We start from the raw sequence: 24,103 nt of genomic DNA, 5'->3' as shown, positions 1-24,103 counted from the left end.
TCTTTGGAAGATTCCCTCATCCCTTTTTTCGTATCAAGATGGAGTAGTAGAAAGCCTAAAACTTTCTTTCCCAAAAATTAATCACTCCTGAAAATATAACCCCTTCAATTCTAATAAAAGTGGAAATTAATTAATTATTTTTTATTTTTTTATAATGATTAATTTACCAATAGAAAAGTAATACAGTAATGAATACATGACTTCATTTTAAATGTTTGAACTGTAGTCATTGCTGTATTTGACAGTAACTTGAACGTTGAATAAATTCTTGTTGAAGCTTGTTTCTGGTTTCTTGAGAAATATTGTTTATTTCTGTTTGTATTCTCTCTTTTAATTCTTGAATATTTACTGGTTTCCTTTCATGAACAACATTCTTCAGATGGCCCCGCATAAAGTAATCCAACAGATTCAAGTCTGGCGACCTCGCTGGCCATTCAATATTAGTCCAGTCATTATAGTAAGTTCACCTCGGAATTCGAGATACCCAGCTGTAAGTCTGTAAATACTTGTATATTGACATCCTAAAAGTTGTCTCAAAACCTACATATGGTAGGATGTAATCAACTATTAAATTTCAAGGTCAAAGGTCACAAAAATCGGTTTTTTGCGCTTTTTTTGGAAATATCTCATTTCCTATGGGTTTTTTGCTATTTGTATTTATTATCAATATTGTATAATACAACATTCTCTGCAAATTTTGTTTGAAAAAATGTTTTATACGGTGAACCGTTTTCGAGATAGAGGGCGGAGAGCCCGCGGTCACAGCATCACTTCAGGTCAACCGGTGCCTCCGGTCGAAAACACGCCATATATAGGTGATGAACTATCGATAAATCAATGATTATAAATATTTGTCAATTTTTATTAACTATTATATTATATTTTATCATTTTTTTCCTAACTTATCCACTTTTTATTCAGTATTAATTTATTTAACAAAACTTACCTGCCCATGTAATTGCAGAATTGTTAATGAAAATATAGGAATTATATTTGAATTTTAACCTAATTAATATTTATAACTTCTTACATGATGAAAAAAAAACAAATAAATTATGAATTAATCTTTTTATTAAAAAATATCGTTGAATACATTTATTTTTATTGAGAGTGAAGAAATGGAATAAAGGGTACAAAAACTACAATTTATAATTTTAATCATCTTCTTCCTCTTCATCGTCGTCTTCTGCTGCTGATAAATTTCAAACTGGTCTTCATTATAGTCTTCAACGACATTTGTCTCAAGTTCTTCCATGATTTCGGGGTCAAAGGTTCCATCTTCGTCGATGTCGCTCTGATATGGTAGAGCATTGAGACAAGCTTGCCCATTACATTGGCCACAAGCTGGAGAGCATTGCAAGCCCGCTTTCCTGCATCCGCATCGCGAACCACAACCACTTTTGCAGTTGCAGAAAATTGTATTTAGCAAATCTTCTGGAGCAGGTGGTAAAATTGTCATGATAGGCTCCAGAAAATCGTTTCGCATTGCCCAACCCCATACCTGGGGTTCCAAATCATGTCCTAACCAAGTTTGAACTTGATAATATACACGGTTGAAATGTTGATGAGCAGCTGCACTTGTTGGTGGAATATTTGAAAGCTGCACAGGTTCATTAAGTTTTGTAGACTTGACGTAATGCATATAACGAAAATGATCGAGACTTTTCACAGATTTCGGAGCATTATAGACTGCCAATAAGGTTTGAGTTCCACTCTCTAATAATCTCTGGGCCGAACAATTTTCTTCCTCAAATGCTGCAGCTAGTTCATCCAAATTTGTCAGTTTCTCAAAAACTTTCAAAAATGATTTTTTTCCCTTTTTAAAAAGCGCAGAAGTTGTGTCACAGCCACTTAATGCGTGCAGAAATAAATTATGTTTTTTAGAATGAGGATAATTATCCTCATTCTAGTATATCTCCGTTTTTACATTACCTTTCCCAACTTTTTTAAAGAAAATTTCTTGTTCGTAAGACAGTGTATGCCCAATTGAAATGACAAGTAAATCAATATCTTGTTCTATTATAACTGCAGTTTTTTAGACTTTGATTCTTCAATTGCAGTTTCAACAATAATAACATCCGCATCATCTCTGGTTTGTTTAGTAGTAATATTCGCAGCTTGTAATTTTTCAATTAACATATTAATGAACTTATCTTTGTTATTTCGATTTGATAAGAATTTTTCTTGAGTAACTGGTACAACCATTGTTTCATCGAAACAAACTTCATACGTTTTTGAAAGTGCAGCAGGTCTTCTCTGCTGCTCCATAGCTTTTACGTTCTTACTGTAGTCTGAATATCCGTCAAATACAACAATTATTTTGGAACTGTAATGTCTTTGTAAATAATTCATGTATTTATCAAAAATAATAGAAAAAGTATCTTCTCTGCTCCATACAACATGATGAAGAAGAAATCCGCCATCAATAATGAACGTCACATAATTTTAGTAAACGGTTATCAGTATTATTGAATAGATATAGATTTAATGCTTGAAGAAAATGATAAAATATAATATAATAGTTAATAAAAATTGACAAATATTTATAATCATTGATTTATCGATAGTTCATCAACTATATATGGCGCGTTTTCGACCGGAGGCACCGGTTGACCTGAAGTGATGCTGTGACCGCGTGCTCTCCGCACTCTATCTCGAAAACGGTTCACCGTATAAAAAATTTTTTTTCACAAAATTTGTAGAGAATTTTGTATTCTACAATATTGATAATATATACAAATAGCAAAAAACCCATAGGAAATGAGATATTTCAAAAAAAAGCGCAAAAAACCGATTTTTGTGAACTTTGACCTTGAAATTTAATAGTTGCTTACACCCTACCATATGTAAGTTCTGAGACAACTTTAAGGGTGTCAATATACAAGTATTTACAGACATACAGCTGGGTATCTCGAATTCCGAGATTCTTACCTAATTTAAGCTTAAATGACTGGATTATGTCCACGCCTACCAATCCATTGGTTCGTTAACATTTGGTCGAGATACCTTCGAACATCTGCAGCACAATGTGGAGGCGCACCATCCTGTTGAAACCATAAACTTTTATCAAAACTTCCAGGATTAATTAATTCTACTGGGAAATAAATCAATTAAAGTAGGTAAAAGATATCCCCTTGAAATTTAAAGGTTATTGGCCCGTCTAAAGTACCGTCGAAAAAGTAGGGTCCGATGATCCTGTTTCTTACAATGCCAGCCCATACATTTACCTTTTGCGGGTATTCTGTATGATGCTTACGCATCCAGTGGGGGGTTTCTTTGGCCCAGTACCTACAATTTTGACGATTGACCCCATCATTTAATGGGAAAGTGGCTTCATCAGAAAAAATTATATTTTTTACAAGGAGACGGTCTTGGTGACAGTTATCCATCATGGCTTCACAAAAGTCTATTCTTCTATCTTCATTATCATCCTCATTTAATTCCTGTAGAAGTTCGATTTTAAAGGGATGCCATTTTTTCAATTTTAATACTTTGTATAGAGTTATTTTACTGACATCAAAATCACGACTAACCTTACGAACAGAAGTGTGCACATCTTCTTCAAAAGCAAGTAGAACCTCTAGTTTTGTACCATCATTTACAGAAGGACGATCTGATTTGCGTGCATTTTCAACTGTACCAGTTTCTAGAAATTTCGTTTCGAACTTAGTTACTGGTGACTGCGTTATGCGTCTTTCTGGAAACTTTTCATCAAATAAGTTACACACTTCTATCTGAGTTCGCGATCTGTCTGCATAGCCATCATAAGTATTTGAATTCTTTGCTTCACATTTAAATTCATTACTACTTCAAATTAATTCGAGGCAGTACTACAGAAAATTCACGAATTAATACAACAACTACTGTCCTATTTAACAGTTAGTGGACGTTAATCGAAATAATGACATTTCACAATAACAAAAAAAACTAGCCGCCTAGTTTTTTGAAATTAATAAGAAATACTTGTTAGCACGGTTACTGTCAACTACAGCAAGGACTACAGTTCGAGCATTTGAAATAAAGTCATGTATTTATTAGAGTACTTTCCCATTGCTAAATTGATCATTAGAAAAAAATATTGAATAAATGATTGATTTCTACTTTTATTAGATATCAATAAAATTTATTTTCTAAGTACACATCTTCCAAATTCTGTCCGTTAGACCTCAAGTATCATACCTTTTCGGAATCAGCTAGTTACGGATTATCTAAAACTGACACCAACTACAGGGTGTTGCATTTCAATAAATTAACAATGACGTCATCACATTAATATGGATCAGAATATTGGACTAGAATATTGAAATTGAAAATTGACGTGCTTCAGGTTTTTGTGAAACGACCTTTGGTTTTGGAAATATCGAATTTATTCCATACTTTGCGGACACACTGTATAACTAGTATTAATTATTTGTTTCAATCATGTTGCAGAATTGACTGTTTCATTCGTGGTAAATGTCGCCACCATTTCGTTTCTCAGTCCATCACCTGAGTCTTGAAATACCTCAGTTGGGCTAAAATCACTACAGAATAACATTTCTACATTCAGATAAGCTAATGATGTATCAGTAGAAATACATATACTCACTATCATGCTCCGTGCAAGCTGAACAAAGACAGAGCACAAAATAAACTGCATGGCACATAATGATCTAAGCAAATGGTCGGACGATACAGATGGCGATGAAACCGATGGAACAAATATGATTAACGAAGTGATAACACTGTGAATGTGTGGATGATGTGAGTGGAAACGTCTAACAAGTACATAGCTCGGAAAAAATATGAAACATTTCAGAAGAGATTTGGAAATTCAATTGTTGAAATGAAAGATATCAGAGTAAAATAACATACGAATTCATGTATGTTGTGAAATGATGTAACGTGAAATATTCAACCTGATTATTTTCATTATCGTCTACTTCACGGTATCTTTTTCAAAGATAGCAAATTATTCCAAATCGCTTCGGAATTGTCATCATATTGGCACTGGTCAAAGTCCCTTGGGTGCTTGATCCCTCAGTCGACATATTTCAGTATTGGTCAATCAAATTTTATAGTCGATATAGTTTCTATCAATTCACTACTATTTGAGATCACAGATTTTTGTGAAACTATATCGATCTTTCAACGATTCATAACACTCTGAATTAAATTTTCCAGTATCGACAGTTTCTATACTTCACTGGAGATAGATGTTTTATGATTTTATTTAGCTGTACAACCATTATTTCCACCGTTAGAACTGAAGTATAGGTGGTCATATAACCTTTTGTCATAGGAAAGTTAAAAAAATCCTCAGAGGTGAAGCAAAACCTAAGTCAATATGGGTGAAAATTTGCTAACACCTGAAAACTATTGCTTCCGAAACAAACTAAACAGTTTGAAGGTTATACCGCTTAAAATTTTTTTCAAGGCTTGAGAGCAATTTTTCTGACAAAAAACGGTCTGACCATTGTGATACTAAACTTGCAGATTGAACAAAGAAAGACAACAAATTCTGAGTTGAAATTACTTATGTGGATTATTTTTCAGTTAGAAGTGATAATACTTATCAATCACAAGAAACAAGAATGTTCATAACAGGAAAGACATTTAGATGAAGAATGCAGCACATATAGATAAATAATTGAATCATGATAACGATTATGAACAAAAATGTAATTTGAGATCAGAATTCCAATTAGAGGAAAAAGGACATTTTTTCCGATTTATCCGTTTTACTTTTAATGTAGTATTCAAATTTGTTTGTATTTCATCAGTTCGGACTTCCATTGTCTAATTTAATATGAATTGATTTGAAATCCCTGGAAAAAAATTAAAAAGATCAACCAAAAATAACAATTTTATTAAACAAAAAAAAATGAAATCACAAAGAAATAACATACAAGCAACACCAAAGAAAATAAAAAATTGAAATGATAATAAAAGCTGAAAATTAAAAAATCACAACACAACAAAAAAATATTTTTTGAATGTTTTCTACACTAAATTAGTCAATTTCTCCTAATTTTGGGGTGATAAAAACGAAAATAACAATGAAAAATTTTTATTAGCTCTGGTTTTTGAGATACACAGTACTTAATCTTAAAGAGTAGTTATACTATACGTGAAAAGTGAAAGTACATAAAACAATATTGTTATGTTTCTTTTAGAATATTTTAAGTACAAAATTAATAAAAAAAAAAAACATTATTCTTAGTGTTTTGACAAATAAAAGAAGTTTGTACCACCAAATTTCAATTAAGTCCATCCGATTCATTGTAAGATCGCTGTCGTTTAGCTTGTCTTTTATGAAACACTTCTGGAGCATCCCTACACACAGACCAGCAGTAGTCTGCAAGCATTGCTTCATTCCAAAGGCCCTGATATCTCTGTTCCATTAAGGCAATGTCTTGATGGAATCTTTCTCCATGTTCGTCACTCACAGCTCCACAGTTTTGTGGGAAGAAATTAAGATGAGAGTGAAGAAAATGAATTTTTAAGGACATGTTGCATCCAAGTTGGTGGTAAGCTTGAAGAAGCTCTTTAACCAATGCTGTGAAGTTATCATCTCTTTTGTTACCTAAAAACCCATGTACAACCCCCTTAAAGGCTTCCCAGGCTCTTTTTTCATTTCCTGTTAAAATCATGTCAAAAGCAGGATCATTTACGATTTCACGGATTTGAGGCCCAATAAAGATGCCTTCCTTGACTTTAGCATCACTCAACCTGGGAAACTTTGCTCTCAAGTACTTGAAAGCTTGTCCTTCCTGGTCCATGGCCTTCAAAAAGTTTTTCATTAGTCCCAACTTAATATGTAATGGGGGAAGGAGAACATCCTTAGGATCTACAAGAGCCTCGTAAACTACATTTTTCTCATTAGAGTTTAGGTCTCGTGTAGGCCAGTTCATTTTTTTATAGTGAGATTTTCTATACCGACTGTCCCACAGACACAAAAAACAACAGTACTTGGTGAACCCTAATTGCATTCCTAGGAGTATAGCAATGACTTTCAGATCACCACAAATGTGCCACTTGTGTTGTTCATATTTGATTGATTGGAGAAGTGTTTTCATATTTATATACGTTTCCTTCATGTGAACTGCATGAACTATAGGAATAGAGGGTAGCTGATTTCCATTATGCAGAAGTACAGCTTTTAAGCTTAGTTTTGAAGAGTCTATAAACAGTCTCCATTCAGATGGAGTGTGATCCAAATTCAAGCAGTCCATCAAACCATTAACATCAGAACAAACTACGAGGTTTTCTTTTTTCTCAAAAAAAGGAAGCAAATCTTTTTGACGCTGTCTGTACTGAGATATTTTCACATCATGTTTTAGAAGATTCCACTGTTGTAGTCTTGACCCTAACAGCTCAGCCTTTTCCTTAGACAAGCGAAGATCTCTTATAAGGTCACTCAACTCTGCTTGACTAATTCTGTGTGGATCACTAGACCTATCGCTTACCTCAAAATCAGGGTCATAGGATGTAGAAGGATGGGTTGCTCCTTCTAAACAGTCTTCATCACCTTCCTCTGAAATTTCATAGTTTTGGGGTGGAGAAGGGACTGGCAAATTGTCTGAGTGTGGTACAGGCCGAAGAGCAGATGGGAGATTAGGGTATTTAACCGTTCCTCCTTTCTTCATAGATAAACCTTGCTTAATGGGAGGAGTTAAGCAGAAATAACAGTCGTCTGTATGATTGGTAGGCTCACGCCAAACCATAGGTACTGCAAAAGCCATTGCCCGGTTTTTGTTTTTCAGCCACTCTCGCAATATGACGGAACAAGAATTACAACATATATGAGGAGCCCATGATTTATCTTGGTCCCCAACTTTCACACCAAAATAATGTTCATAGGCTGTCTTAACGATAGGTGTCATTTTACGTTTCTGAGCCTTAAATGTTATTTCACCACATATATAGCAAAAGCTATCGACAGAATTCACACACTTTCGAGGCATTTCAGATCAGCACTTAAATTAATTTAAAAATCAACTTCACACGATAATTTCAATAGCAACCACGTGCGTACAATTGACAAACTCACATAGGTTATGTTTACTACTTAAGAACAGCTGATGAGAGGGGTGTTATGTAAACAAACATGTGTACCAACTGTTGATGATGAAATATTTCATTTGTTGAAAACTCAATATACATATATATAATATAATGATACTATATCTTGAAAACAAGAGCTAATATATAATTTTTATGGTCACTTTCGGTTTTAACACGTGGAAATACATTAAAATCATCTAATTTCAACCCCGAAACAAAAACTTTGTTGTGTTGTGATATCATTAACAGAAAATGAAAAATACAAATTAAAAGATTCCAAACCAAGTTGCGTCACGACGTTTCGATTGTTAGTATCCACAAGCGTCTTCGGGTGATAACTGGACGTATTCTTTCGAGATCCGACTATTTATAGGTCATTCGAGTGCTTTCAGCTATCCCCTATTTCTTCTCTCCGCTTCATAGGTTTTAGCGAGAGATGACCATTTGGCGGGAGTTGGTCGTTTTTTCGCTTGATTAGAAGTTTCTATATGTTACGTATGTCTACGCTAGCTTGACTAAATGCGTTGTTAGACAACATATAGGCGGCTTCCTTGAATTTTTTCCTAAACCAATGTTCCTCTCTGTGCAAGATCTCAGCTTGGGACCTCTCAATGTTGTGTTGATGTGTCCAAACATGGTCTGCTATTCCTGATTTGCTGGTTTCCCCTCGCTGTGTGTGTTTCTTGTGCTCGGCAATGCGAACATTCAATGGCCTCTTGGTTTCACCAATATAGAATCTTCCGCACTCACAGGGTATCCGGTAAATGCAATTCTGGCTGCTACGGGTAGTGTTCCCAGATCTGAAGCAGGACCTGATGTTATGCTTGGACCCAATCCTTCTCATCCTTTCCGATAATCCTCTGATGTAGGGAAGTACAAGCACTCGTTATGGCGGCCTCTCTTTCTTGTGGAGCTCTGAGTCGATTGATGGTGGTTGGATTTCTGGTTGATACTATCCTGTGTGAGTGGGTTTTCGATATACAGATATTTCCCATTTAGTGTCGGTCCTCATTGCCTTTCTTAGACGTATTGCTGAAGAGGACCGAAGACGATTGTGTATATTAACAATCGAAACGTCGTGACATAACTTGGTTTGGAATTTATTTGATTTTCACTTTTCATTTTCTATTAATAGTATTTTTTAATTTTCAGCTTTTATTAATATTTCAATTTTTGGTCAATCTTTTTGATTTCAAATCAATTTATATTATACTAGACAATGGAAATCCGAACTGATGGCATAGTATTCAAATTGTTTGTAGTTTTATTATTTTTTTGGGATATTTCGATATTATTTTATTGTGAAAAAGTTTTATGATATTTGAATATGAATTTTCAAAATGAGATATGGATTTATAGAAAAAAATTATAGGTGAATTATCACTGAAAATTAATTTATTGAAAATTTTTCTGAGATGTGACATTTTCAATTGATATATGTCTGAGAATATTACTGGAGTGTTTTGTTACCATCGCCAAACCGTTATTTTAACAACTCGACACGTGTTTCGGTCACCGAGTGATCTTCCTCTTGAAGATGACCACTAGAAGATCGAAACACGTGTCGAGGTGTTAAAATAACGGTTTGGCGATGAGAACAAAACACTCCAGTAATACTTCAAAGGTTCCAAACAGTGCATCACAAGTATGTGTCTAAGAAATCTGAGATTTTTTTGCTTGAGAAAAGGGTGTATTGATTTTTCTATTCTTTTTTTACAACAAGGTATTGAACTGATTTTCATTGATTTTTTTATGATAAGAATATAAGTTGATGAAGCTTCCTGAATTAGTAAGTTTGATATCAGTAATTGAAAAAATCTTGTATTAAGAAAAGGAAGGGTGTATTATATTATATTATATTATATTATATTATATTATATTATATTATATTATATTATATTATATTATATTATATTATATTATATTATATTATATTATATTATATTATATTATATTATATTATATTATATTATATTATATTATATTATATTATATTATATTATATTATATTATATTATATTATATTATATTATATTATATTATATTATATTATATTATATTATATTATATTATATTATATTATATTATATTATGTTATATTTTATTATATAATATAATATATTATATATTATATTATACATTCGACTTTCTGATTGTTTTGTTCCTCTGTTCGCGTTGGATTTTTTTCCTACTATAAACATGCTTGTTCTTTGGCGAAACAAATCATGATCATTATTTTTTTTATATTCCACATTGATTAGAAACTTGTTCAAAAAAGTATATTGTGGTAATCTCTTCATCATTTTATCAGTGAATTGATTATTTTCATCAGTTTTCCATGATTTGTGATGAGATATATCGAATTGTTACTCAATAAACATAAATAATTGGAAATACAATGTAGAACTTACATAGGAATTTGGCATAGACTGGCTTGAAGCCTGTCGGCTCACAGATCTGTAACCTATTGAACCCTATGCAAAGACAGTTTCATTTAGTTAGATATTTTCCTTTCCATAACATATACATTGATGAATTTCATTTTGGTTGAAAAGGATTCGATTTCCAATTGGAATCCAGTAGATTCGCTAACAAAATAAGCGAAAAATGGCAACTTCTTTGTGAACATTATATTTGCTAGAAAATCGAGGCACTACAACATTTTTCCTAGTTCCAACAAGAGTATAATAACTCAATTTTTTTTACATCGTGAATCTGAATGTTGAATATCAGTTGAAATAAGTAAATTTCTGATGAATAGTCACTAACATATCTTTGATTGAAAGCTAAGCTATTTCGGAACACTAAAGGGTTTCAGTAATTTGCAATCAGATTGACTTTAATGAGTTTCAGTGATCCCTTGGATCTTGTATCCCAGATTCAGAACAGAATATTTGTTTTTATTTACCAAGGATGATTAATATTATTGAAAATCGATTCCTTTTACTGAAAGCACAGTTCTAGTAGTAAATTTTGAAAGACCAAATACTGTATAAACGAACACTTTACGACATTTAGGGGACTTACATATGAAGATGGCACCGATAGACTCGAGCCTTCTCGGGATACTGAGCTGTACCCTATTGCACCCTGTGCGAACAATCGCACGTATTAAGTATATATTGTACAGTGTTTCATGTTATCGTATAATTTTGATTTACATATGAACAGAATGCTAACCAAAAGTTGACAACTCAATTTTTGTTCTCGCCATCAAAAACAGGAAGAAATATTCGAAATAAATCACAATGAAGTGTATCATTCTCAGATAACATCATGTGAGGCTAATTCTAGAACATGTTCGTCAGTCTGAATATCTGCAAAAATCCCCAGGTAATCTCGAAATATGAACGGTTAGTATTGATAGTATACAGGGTGTCAGTAAATATGTGAGAGAAACTTTGGGAAGTGATTCTGTCGAAAAAAAATTAAGATAGTTCACTTTGGATTTTCGATCGCAAATTCTTCTTTTTTTGAGATATGGAGTGTTGAAGTTTGTCTCAAAAACTGCGTTTGTAAATTATTGAAACACTCAAATTCTATATCAAATTCTCAATATATCTAGTGATAATTATGAGTTTGAGAACATTTGCTCGGACAATAAAGTGTACGTTGTCAATAACTTCGTCCCAACCAGTTGATATTCTGGAAGTTGATTTGCTTTGATAACAGACCTTGAATTTCCTCATGTCAATATTTTTTTTTCAACTTTAAAATTTTTCATTTGCGTATCAAAAAAGCCTCTACACTGTTGAAAATAATTGTGGAAAACATGGATATATACTGTAATTTTCACAATATTTATAGGGTAACTTCAATTTTACTCAATAAAAAACGTGATAATGGAATTCAAAGAATATCATATGTGAACCAAAGACTTGAGTAAAAATACGTTGTGAAATTAAATAAATCACATAAGATTTGATGTGAAGTTCAATTTACGTGATATTTTGTGTGAAATCCCCTTCAAGAAACGTGGTACATCAGTGACCTTCCATTTTCAGAACGCCGCGCTGACTTGAATCCCTTTGAAACGAAGTAAGTATCTTAATCAGTTGAAAACTTTGGTCAAAGCGTGCGTTGTAAAAAGTGTGGTGCTTGGGAATACAGGTAAACAAAGTTAAGTATCTATATAGTTATACAGATGTATTTAATGTCTGGTGTGTTCTTTCAAGTGCATATCGATTAGGAAATATGATTTACATCAATATTTTCACAGAAAATGTAATGGGGTAACATTTGTATGTTTTCATTCTAACTGTGGAATTTCGATTTGAGCAGTTACTCTCATCAGCATTGAGATGGAAATTTAAAATAATCTATGTATTTTTTTCAACTTCTGAGGGACTGTCAATTCACTATGTGCTATTTGAAAAGAAAAATATTGAAAACGGATATAAAAGCTTTCTAGAAGCTTCCAAAGTAATTTTCTCTTTGTTCTTCATTATGAAAGTACCCAAAGGCCTTAGAAACTTCATTGGATTTTCTTCAGAGAATGTTTTTGAAGATACATCCAGATATAGGATCGAAGTCAAAAAAAATGTCCTATATGAAAAAAAAGTATTCAACTTCATGAATAAATAAATGTCACAATAAGATGAGAATATGTTTTCATTAAATCTAATAAACGTTTCTATGCTACATAATACATATCTCATGTGTAACTTTATTCATTTCATTTTAGATCGTTTCTTCGTACTTCGAAATACAAAGAAGATTGTGAAAATTACGGTACTTGTATGGTAAAATCACATGACTCAATATGTAAATTCCCAAGGAGTTTTCACCAAATTCATTTGGTAATATGACGGTCACAGAAATTCTTGTGATATCACATTATTTTACGTTGGTTACAAAAAAGCCAACGTAATATTATGTGATTTCACAAGATTAATTTTTGCAGTGTAGATTTATTTTTCATGAATGAAGGAAACTATCGACAGAATATACCTTTCATTCAACTGATGAAATGCATTGAGCTCAAATATTGTGATGAGGTGTATTTGACAGTTATGCCATCCAAAAAAATGTTTCATTCATTCGTTAATCATCGCTTCGTCGTACTATTGGTAGTTCCAGTGATACTGAGAAAATAGTTTCTTAGACAAGTAAGAGAAAATGACCAAGAGTTCTTGAAAACAATTAGACTTTTCAAGATTTGTCTTCACGAAAAATTGAAGTTCTAGTTAAAATTCAGCAGTTTGTAATCTGTTCCTTAGACAAGCCTCTCAGAGTATCAACCTGATCGACATGGTAATTTTATCAACATATCTCAGTTTCAAATGAGCTAGTGTCATCGAAATGATAAACACAAAAACAATCATATAAAGTGAAACAAAACGAATTCAATATCTTGAAAATCGATATAACCACGAGCGCTGGGGTAATTCTGTAAAATGCGAATCTAGAAGAAAAGTAATAGTCATTTATTCATTTTTTGTGATTGAGATTACTATAGAACGGGCGTTCGTTTCATGAAATATTTACGAATAATATTATCAACATAGAGTTGGCGTAATGGATATATTTTTCATACTATTTTTCAGGCTTCAAAAAATTTAGATTGTGGACGAATACAGTCAACCATTTCGTTGGGGTTGATTTTCTCTATAAGTGAACTATCAGTTTATTGAAAATATTTATATGATGGAGTAAACTTACCTTTCGTAAAATGAAAGAATTGCAAATTTGTACTCTCGTTCTCGTGTATTGTCAATCAATCTCTATTTTCATATTATACTATAATTTATATGTTATCAAAAGGAGAAGATCAATTCCAATTATCACCGTATTGAGAATATTCAAAAATTCAGTGTATGTTTTTTCACATCTTTTTATTTGATTCACTAGAATGGATAGAGTTTTTTTAAACAAACACAAAAGGAAATGTATAAAATGTCTAAGAATACATGTCTCCCAGAATTTCAGTACTTTATTTTGAAAAAAATTCTGCAACAGAGTCACAGGTGAAGTAAATGTTACCATCAACATTTTTCTGAAAGGTTTAGATATTAGACAGTGAGTATGCGGCAAATCAATGTGATCGTTGTATGCAATGTTGAAAAAGTGTAGAATCACTTACAAGAGGCATTACACTTCGTACTGTAGAAAACAGTACACAATCAAAGGCATGAATACGACGACTAAGGTATTTCACAATAATCCCTCTAAGTGAGTGGAGAAATGTATTCATTTCCATGAAGAGGGGAGTTCTGAAGCACACATTTGTGTAAACCCAGAAATAACGCTGAAAATGAGGCGTTATAGTATATATGAGTTTGTTGATATTTCCCAATCTTTTTACTTTTTCTTTCAATTTTATGTGAAATACTGTGATTCTTGGTGAATATTTTGAATATTCCTAATAATTAAAAAGTTGAATCTGTAACGACATATCATTCACATAAGTATACTTGTGAATATGTATAAAACAATTTTTTTTCAGTGTTATATAATAAAGAAAAGTGGTTCAACTACTTGTTTTGCACCTTAGTTATGACTATAATCAGCGGAATACAGTCATATCTCACACTGAAAATGACAATTTTCCGATTTTCTCAAGACCTAACAACTCCTAAACTCTCCTGTTAGTTCCCTTTCATTCGAACCATTCAATAATGAACGAAGCATCAACATATTGAAGAAAAATACGAGATCTGTTCAGAAAATAGCAATTTTTCAATATTCTTTATGCTGGTTAATTCGTGTAGAACATATGTTCAATGTTACAGCTGCTCAGCCTGATTTGTTTGTTGGTGAGAAACATAAAAAAAGAAGTGAATTTCATTAGTTTTGACTTCCATTGTCTGATATTATATAAAATGATTTGATATCCCTGAATAACTGAACAGAAGGATTAAAAAAGGAATAGCTGAAAATAATAATTGATAAATTGATGTAACCGTACAATAAACTTGTATTGTATAAGTTTGAGAATGTCCATATAGGACGTTAGTAACGTTAGTTACGAATAAAAGTGGTAAGAAACATAAAAATTTTTATTTCTCTTTTCACAATTATATCGAGCAAAAAAACTTGAAATGATATAACAGTGAAATAAAATACAAGGTAAAGTAAAGAATTTGAACAAAAAATAAAAATGAGAAAAATTAAGAGATTCCAAGCGGAGTTACTTCACGACGTTTCGATTATTGGTATCCACAATCGTCTTCAGGTGGTGACTGCACTAATTCCTTCGAGATATGACTATTTATGGGTCATTCGAGTACTTTCACTTGTCTCCGCTTTCCTTTTTTCTTCACTGGTTTAGTGGGAGATGACCGTTTGGCGGCAGTTGGCCATTTTTCGCTTGATTATGGGTTCACATATGTTGCGAATCTCAACGCTAGCTTGGCTGTATACATTGTTGGACAACATACATGCGGCTTCTTTGAATTTCTTACTAAACTAATGTTCCTTCTTGTTTTCTTTGCTCCATATCCCAAGGTGGATGCAAATCAATCCCAATATTCTTTTTCTCTCCCCCAATTGCCAATAAAATATGATGAGTAATTCGTTGCATTACCTGCGGTTGATTTCTCTGTTATATAACCCTATTTTGTTCGTATGCCATTTGAATAGAGAGTATTTAGTACCTAAAAGGGACTACCAATGGGATCACCACTTTCACCAGTTATAGCTAACATGTTTATGGAGTGGTTTGAAACTCTGGACACTGAAGAAGCCCACAAGAAACCTCGACGCCTTCCGGAAACACATCTACAGCATGAGACCTTCCATCACTTTCACAATGGAGAAGGAAATCCACAACGAATTGCCATTCTCAGACGTTTTGGTGAAGAGGACACTGAGTTGGAAACATCTGTATACCGAAAACTAACTCACACGGGACAGTATCTGAACCATGAATCCAACCACCATCAATCAACTAGAAGAGGAATCATCAAGACTCTATTAGACCGTGCTTTCGGGCTCTGTAATACGAAGGAAGGTCTCGAGAAGAAACTAGACATCATCGAAAATTATCTTCAACGTAATGACTACTCCAAAGCGATGGTAGAAAAGACTTTGTCTAAAAGACAGCAGGGGCCTCGCAAGGAAGAGATGCCGTCACAACCAATGCTTGCACAGAGGATTATCGGAGAGAATAAGAAGAATTGTTTCCAAGTACAACATCAGAACCTGCTACAGCCGTGATAACACTATTCCTAGCAGCCTCACGAAAACCAGGCCACCAAACGCGGACTGCGATTCCAAGAATTGCATTTACCGAATACCCTTTGAGTGCGGAAAATCCTATATTTGTGAAACCATTGAATGTTCGCATTGCCGAGCACAAGAAACACACACAGCGAGGGGAAACCAGCAAATCAGTAATAGCAGACCATGTTTGGACCAATCAACACAACATCGAGTGGTCCCAAGCGGAGATCATACACAGAGAGGAACATTGGTTTAGGAGAAAATTCAAGGAAGCCGCATACATGCGTAGAGATACGCAACATATGGAAACCCATCATCAAGCGAAAAATGGCCAACTTCCGCCAAACGGTCATCTCCCACGGAACCAGTGAAGCGGAAAATGGAAAGCGGGAATAAGTAAAAGTACTCGAACGACCCATAAATAGTCATCTCTCGGAGGTATCAGTCCAGTCATCACCAGAAGACGATTGTAGATAGTAACCATCGAAACGACGTGAACTAATGTGGCTTGGAATCTCTTAACTGTTTATTTCTTCATTTTTTCTATTCATACTTATATTTTATTTCACTATTATTTCATCTCAGATTATTTTTGCTTGATATAATTGTTTTTTATTCAGCCATTCACTTTTTTGATTTCGTCGTTTTCAGTTGTTTCGGGGATTTCAAATCATTTTATATATTAGGCAATGGAAGTCCGAACCAGTGAAATTAATCATGAAACATTGTCAATCACCTTCAAACAAATGTCCTAAATATCGTTTCGAAAATATAAAATAATTTTGAACGAGAGTACAATTGAACGAAAAAGTGGTTAATTCAGTTATTAAAAAAAGACAGTCAGTAATTGCTATTCCTACAGTTGCACCACTGTGATCATACCAGGTGAGAATGAATGATGATTTTCAAAATAAATAACACCCAATTCTAACTAAGCTCGACCTACGAAGCGTTTCTCAAATAAATAACTATTACAACTTCTAATTTTGCTAATACAGATAAAATGAACGTTCCTAGCAGAAGATTTGAAATACTTTTTCCGAAACAAGTTTTTCTGTGAAATTTTATCATTCGTCTGACATTGATTTAAATCACTTCGTTTTTTACGACGATATCGTGTTTTGAACAGATAGGAACGTTCTTGTGACACTAAGAAGTTTGATGTTGTTTAATAGATATTATTGAATTCAGTTCTACAAGGTGATTGAACGTAGTAAATAATAAATACTTATGAGACAATTTGACTGGAAAGACTATAATCAAATCTATTCAACAACTACAAGTTAAAATAATTGTCAAGTAATATGAGCTTCTTCAATTTGATTCAACTACTGTATTTTTTTCATCAAAATGTAACTGAGCTCTACTCATCTTAATCAGTCTCAGGCGAATGAGTTAAACATATGCATATCCAAGTAGTACAACAAATAAAATGAGCTTGAATGAAAATCTTATTGAATTATTACTTTCCTGGCACACAAGCAAAATATTCTAATGAGATCATTGATAGGTGAAGGATTGAATGCTGAAGTTCATCTATGCAATAGTGTTCAAATATAAATGACTTGGAAAGTCATCTGAAAACAAGGAGTTGTGCACTTTTTAGACCTTCATCAAACTAGTCAAGCAATTCACTTCAACAGATATAGCTAAATGAGCCATATTATTTTTTATGAGGACGTTGTGATTGATGAAACATTAACATGAGCCTGACTGAATGAATCATGTTTCTCTGAACATTTTTGACTTTGCATTGAATGCAAATTCAAAAATATAGACACCGCTTCACATGATGAATTCATCCAGTTACGATCCTTCCGACTAAAAACACTAATTGAGTATGTAACCTCACTAATTTTGGGGCCAAACTCAAAGTAAAGCTCGATTTCGCAAGTTGAGAACATATTTTTCCATTAATCAACATCGCAACCCTACTGTAACCCTATAGTCTAAATAAATACGCTAAAAATTGCCTGCTTACAGTTGGTGGAGATAGATTCACCGTAGATCCTCTCCTTTCTTGTGGTCCTATGCTGGAATGCCTCCTGATTGGAAGACCGCCACCAGGAGTCCCACCTGGTGAAGATGCACAAGAAGGTGCTACACGTATCTTTGGCGTCATCAGGGTATTGTCCGACAGTCTTCTATTAGGAAATGAGTTCACTACCCTGAGGAAGTTGCTGTCAGGTGAAGATGGAGAACCACCAAACCACCAACTGCCTAACACACCTCCTAATAATCGAAATAATAGAATGAATTATTGATATTACTTTCTTGGACGATCATTGAATATTAGGTCAATATGGAAAACTATATTTGGAAAAAATATTTTCCGCACTGTTCCAACATAATAATAATAGTAATTTATTTCCTTAACCCGACAGGACTCGCACTGTTGGATAAAATCTAACATTTTCAGTTGCACTACAGACTTTTTTTTATCTCTCGTCAAATTGATTTCATATTTTAGGAATGCCTTCTGTAGAATTCCTTTACCAGTTCATGCTTGTTGGGGCGTGAGTGGGGGGTTGTGGTGGCTACAAAAAAATTAAAGTTAGTAATAATCTAACGCGCGAGCGATCAAGTCGGTGGCTTGTGTTAGGAAGAATCTAACGACGCGAGTGATTACATATGTGCTTTTCTCCAAATTGTTGGTAATTTTTCATTTCATCAAATTAGCAGGTACCTTTCTTAGTTTTTTTTTGCTTTTTCCTTTATTTATTTGAGCTTTTCTACAGATAAAAATGGATTCTAAATTTGAACAGCAGTTGTTAAAATGGTTTGAAGAAATTTCATATCATGAATGTGAAGGAGCTATTGATTCAGATTCTGACATTGAAGATGCCCCTTCTGAGCATAGTGTTCATGCAACTGACACTGAGCAATCTGACATTGAAGAGGCCTCTTCTGAGAATAGCGTTCATGCAACTAACATTGAGCAATCTGACGATGATGAAGAAACGGCATTATCCCCCAGAGATAAGCAAGTGATAATTTCACCTCAGTGGATAGGGAAAGATGGCACTACATGGCTAAACCATAAACCAGAGATTCCTCCCACAAAAATACGTGCACAAAACATCATATCTAAACTTCCCGGTGTGAAGGCTGCAGGAAAAAACGCTCAAGAACTTGTGGATTGTTGGAAACTATTTTTCCCCGATGGCCTTATTGCAGAAATTGTAATCCATACCAACAAAAAATTAGATAAAATACGATCATCTTATAAACGGCCAAAGGATTGTTAATCAACAGATTGTGAAGAAATATCTGCGTTTATTGGATTGTTGTACATGGCCGGCATAAAAAAGGCTCAGCACTTGAACACAGATGAGCTATGGTCCAAAGATGGAACAGCACCGGATTTCTTTGCCGCTGTAATGTCCAAAAGACGTTTTCATTTGTTGGTGCAAGCTGTAAGATTCGATAATATTGATACAAGTTATGAAAGATCAAAGACAGATAATCTGGCACCAATAAGATCAGTGTTTGACCAATTTGTTCAACGTTTTTCTTCCTATTACACGGTAGGGGAGAATGTCACCATTGACGAAATGCTAGAGGCTTTTAAGGGACGTTGCTGTTTCCGACAGCATATATATATATGCCAACAAGCCCGCAAAATATGGGATCAAAATATACGCCCTTGTCGACTCCAGGACTTTCTATGTCAATAACATGGAAATTTATGCTGGGAAACAACCAGTCGGTGCTTACCAAGTACCTAATGATGCTGCAAGTGTAGTCAAACGTCTCATCAAAACCATTGACAAATCGGGACGAAACGTTACAGCAGATAACTATTTCACATCTGTTCAACTTGCTAATGATCCGTATTATGCCCACAAGTTAACACTTGTGGGCACAATACGGAAAAACAAGAGACAAATTCCACCCCGGCTTATTGAAGTAAAAGATCGTCCTATACAGAGTAGTATGTTTGCTTTTGGAGTTTCTCCCAACCGTTGTATGCTAGCTTCATTTATTCCGAAGAAAAACAAAAATGTGCTAATGATTTCTACTCTACATTATGATGACTCAATTGACGCCAAATCCCCGGAAAATAAACCAGAAGTAATTACATTTTACAACCTGATGAAAGGGCGAGTTGACGTCGTTGACAGAATGAAAGCCGAATATTCTGTAACCCGAGTTAGCAATCGTTGGCCATTGACCCTATTCTGCAGCTTGTTGAATATTGCCACTATCAATTCACAAATTATTTACAAAAGTAACACTGGTGTCATATCAACACGAAGACAATTCATCAACTTATTATCAAAGCAACTTACACGACCTCTTCTTGTTCGGCGAGCTTCAATTACAACTTTACCATTCAATCTTCGCCAAAGAATTAAATCTATTGCAAATATAGAACCACATAATAACCCAAAACCTTCAACATCTCAACATTCTGAAAGTAAACCAAGATGTGGTTTCTGCGCAGTTAGGAAGAATAGATTTACCCAACATAAATGCCACCAATGCCAAACTCCAATCTGTAAAGAACACACCACCAGTACAACTTTCACCTTGTTATAAATGTGAAGATAATTGCAACGACAGTGACGATTGAAATCGAATAATTATACATTTTTCTTTGTTGTTTTTAGAATTTAGAATAAATCAACTAGAATCAATATTAAATAGTTTTTATCATGAAAAATCAGTGTTAGAAGATATCTATACGCGCGAGCTCGCGTTAGAAAAAATCTATAAGCGCGAGCTAGCGTGAGAAAGAATATATAGGCGCGAGTTCTCCCGGGTTAAGACAGTTACAAACCATATGGAAAAAGTCACTTGTTTCCATTTAAAATACAATAATACTTATACTAATAATGAAAAATTGATTTCACCGCAAATTGCCACGAGAAATATTCATCCAGTTTATAAAAACACTGTTCTGTCAAAAAGAATTTTAAATGATATTTGAATTATTGTTTTGTTATGCAGTTTCTCACATTTGAAGGAAGAGAATTGTATATTTTAGGAGCCATATGACTGGGAGATTGGTGAGTTATTTTGAATTTTCCGAATGGATTTTTTTTTTATTTAATCGCCATTTTGGTTATTACCGAACAGTATTTTACTAGCATATTTATAATTTGTTTTTGATATGAATAGCTTCTATGCCAGGATATGTTTAACAGTGAGTTGTTCATTGCAGGTTTCACATATCGGTTGGTTGGTGTTTTTGAAAAGATAATCATGGGTTAATCGTGTATGACCAAGACGTAGACGTTTGATGATTATTTGATCTCTACGTTTTTTCGGTAAATTTGTCCACGGTTTTATTGATGATTTCACTTCCCGAAGTTTCGAAATTGATTCACTCCACCGATTTTGCCATGCCGTTTCCACCTTCTTTTTAATGGCATACTGTAAGTCACTCAGTGCTACTTGATGAACTATTTCGGCGTTATTACTATTTATAGCCTCTTTTGCATTTCTATCAGCTTCTTCATTACCTATTATTCCTATATGTGATGGGATCCATATAAATTCAACAACTGTTTCTCTTTGTTGTGCTACATGAAGTTGTAGTTTCACATCAGCTACTAATGAATTAGGGGGATATAATTTTTGTATACTTTGCAGTGAGCTCAGCGAATCTGTCAGTGTATACCGTGCTAGTGGAAGGTAGTTTGAATTGGAGAAAGAAATGTGGTCCTACAACTGCTGCTCCTGTTCCCACAGTTGTTTTGGAGGCGTCGGTGTATATTTATGTAAAGCCTTGGTGATTCTCCAATATAGCTCGTAGGTTGTTTTTGAATAATGTAGAGTTAGTTTCATATTTTGGGAGATAACTAAGCTCTGTGAGGCATGTTGGTTCAGGTAAGGTCCATGGGGGGTCCATGGAATTGAAAAATAATTCTTTTGTCTTGTATTGAAACTATGATTTTGTTTGTTCCTCACATAAATTTCATCATTATTGTCGACTACTAGCTTACCCAACTCTGATATGGCTAGACACGGTGATGTTAATATTTTCAGTCCCTGGAATATATCTTTGCATGAATCAGTCTGTGAAAGCCCCGTCATTGATCTTAAAACTCGTTTTTGTGCGACGAAGATATCTTTTGCTAGGGTAGATAAACCCTAAAATATCACACCGTATCGGCTACTTTCAACTTGTGCGTAGTAGAGCTGTATCAATTGATTAATATTGAGTACATGCCGCAAATTTCTAAATTGAAAGGCGATCGAATTCAGTTTCGAGATTAGGTAATGGGAGGAAGCCTTCCAATTGAGATTTTCATCTATTTGTAATCCTAAGAAAATTGTTTCATCCGACTCGATTCGTTCGATTGGAATGACAACTCATTACATTTTTTTTGGATATGGTGAAACCTCAGTGCTTGCGTTTTCGAAGTATCCAAAAACAAGTAATTTGCTGAAAACCATTCATTCAAAGAAGTCAACACTCCATTGCATTTATCACGCAAGGAGGGATCCATTTTTTCAGATATAATTAACGACGTATCATCAGCGTACATTGTGAAGGATGCAGGTATAGAAAGTTCATCCAAATCATTATTATAGAAAAGGAACAGAATTGGCCCCAATCTGGACCCCTGAGGGACACCAAGGTCTGTTTCAGTTTGTTGTGAGAAATGAGTGTTGATGTCTACATATTGTGTACGTTTGGGTATAAATGATTTTATCCAATCTAGAAGACAGCCTCTAATACCATACTTATACAGCTTTTCCAGTAGTATGTCGTGATTGATACAGTCAAATGCCCTTCTTAGGTCACAAAAGAGTCCAACAGGACATTCTTCTGCCTCAATATATTCTATTATTTTTTGATGATAAGGAAACACCGCAGTCTTCGTAGATTTTTTGTTCAAATATCCATGCTGGTTTCTCGAAATTATATCACATTCATGACAAAATGACATTGATCTATCTAAAAAACAATACTCGAATACTTTAGAAAAAGTTAAAGGTACTGTGACTGGTCTGTAATTTTCAAGGCTCTGACGACAGTTTTTTTATACACAGGTGTTATTTTACTACATTTCAGCAATTCTGGAAAACCGCCAGAAGGAAATGAGATATTTACCATGAAAGTAAGTGGTACAATAAGTTCTGATAGGCACTTTTCCAATAGAATTGTGGGTACCTCATCCGATCCCGAAGAAAATTGATTTTTTAATTTTGATTTAAGTAACTGAAATAGTTCTAGCTCCTGATATGGCTTGAGAAAAAAAGAATTTGGAAGTGACGTAACGTTACGCAGGAAATAATTGAAGTCCTTGTCATAGGAGACTATATTGCTCAATATCTTTTTAGGCGCATCTGTATAGAATTTATTGAAAAGTTCAGCAACGTCTTTCGGATCGTCAGCAATGGTGTTACTATCGTTTATAGTTATGTCTGATTTAACAGCCTTCAATTTATTAGATAGCTCTGACACTAGTTGCCATGCAGATCTTGAAGAATTGTCTGAATTCTTTATTTTGTTTTGAAAATATTCCTTTTCTGTTTGAGTTATCAAATTATCGTGACTATTTTTTCTGAATTTATAAATGTTTTTCAGTTCGAGACAAAATTTTTGTAGTTTAAAAAGTTCTTTTGAATTTTGACTAGATTGTTTGTATTTCATGTGTGATCCATTTCTTTTTATTTTGATTTTTTCAACGAGTAGGTAATTTCGGAAAATTTTTCACGTATAGTCAGTGGGCATACTTGAAGACTGGCTATAAATCAAATCATCTAAAGGAACAATTCGTTCAGGCCAGTCTCAACACCCTACACAGTAGGTTAATGGACTGACACCTATCAGAAAACAACTACTCCCCTGGCTAATACCACGAAGGGCGTTGGATTATATCCGACAGGTGTCAGTGCAGGATTCTTCACAGAAGTTATTCCTGCATATGCTGTTGGC

The 24,103-nt window shown here is 34.0% G+C and overlaps 1 protein-coding gene across 1 annotated transcript in view; it reads right to left on the bottom strand.

The window, feature by feature from the left end:
- Positions 1-24,103, bottom strand: part of bma (SCY1-like protein bma) — a 115,634-nt gene that overhangs the window by 7,674 nt on the left and 83,857 nt on the right. The window contains exon 12 of the mRNA XM_074186595.1: positions 18,191-18,441. Coding sequence (XP_074042696.1) covers positions 18,191-18,441 — 251 coding nt within the window. The remainder of the gene's footprint in view (positions 1-18,190; positions 18,442-24,103) is intronic.

This window comes from Leptinotarsa decemlineata, unplaced genomic scaffold (assembly GCF_025532065.1).
Source record: "Leptinotarsa decemlineata unplaced genomic scaffold, Ldec_3_MD MMD2_P_RNA_scaffold_4, whole genome shotgun sequence".
Lineage (NCBI taxonomy): Eukaryota > Metazoa > Arthropoda > Insecta > Coleoptera > Chrysomelidae > Leptinotarsa > Leptinotarsa decemlineata.
Note: the sequence above shows the minus strand (reverse complement) of the source record. Positions and strands in the feature narration are given on the sequence as shown.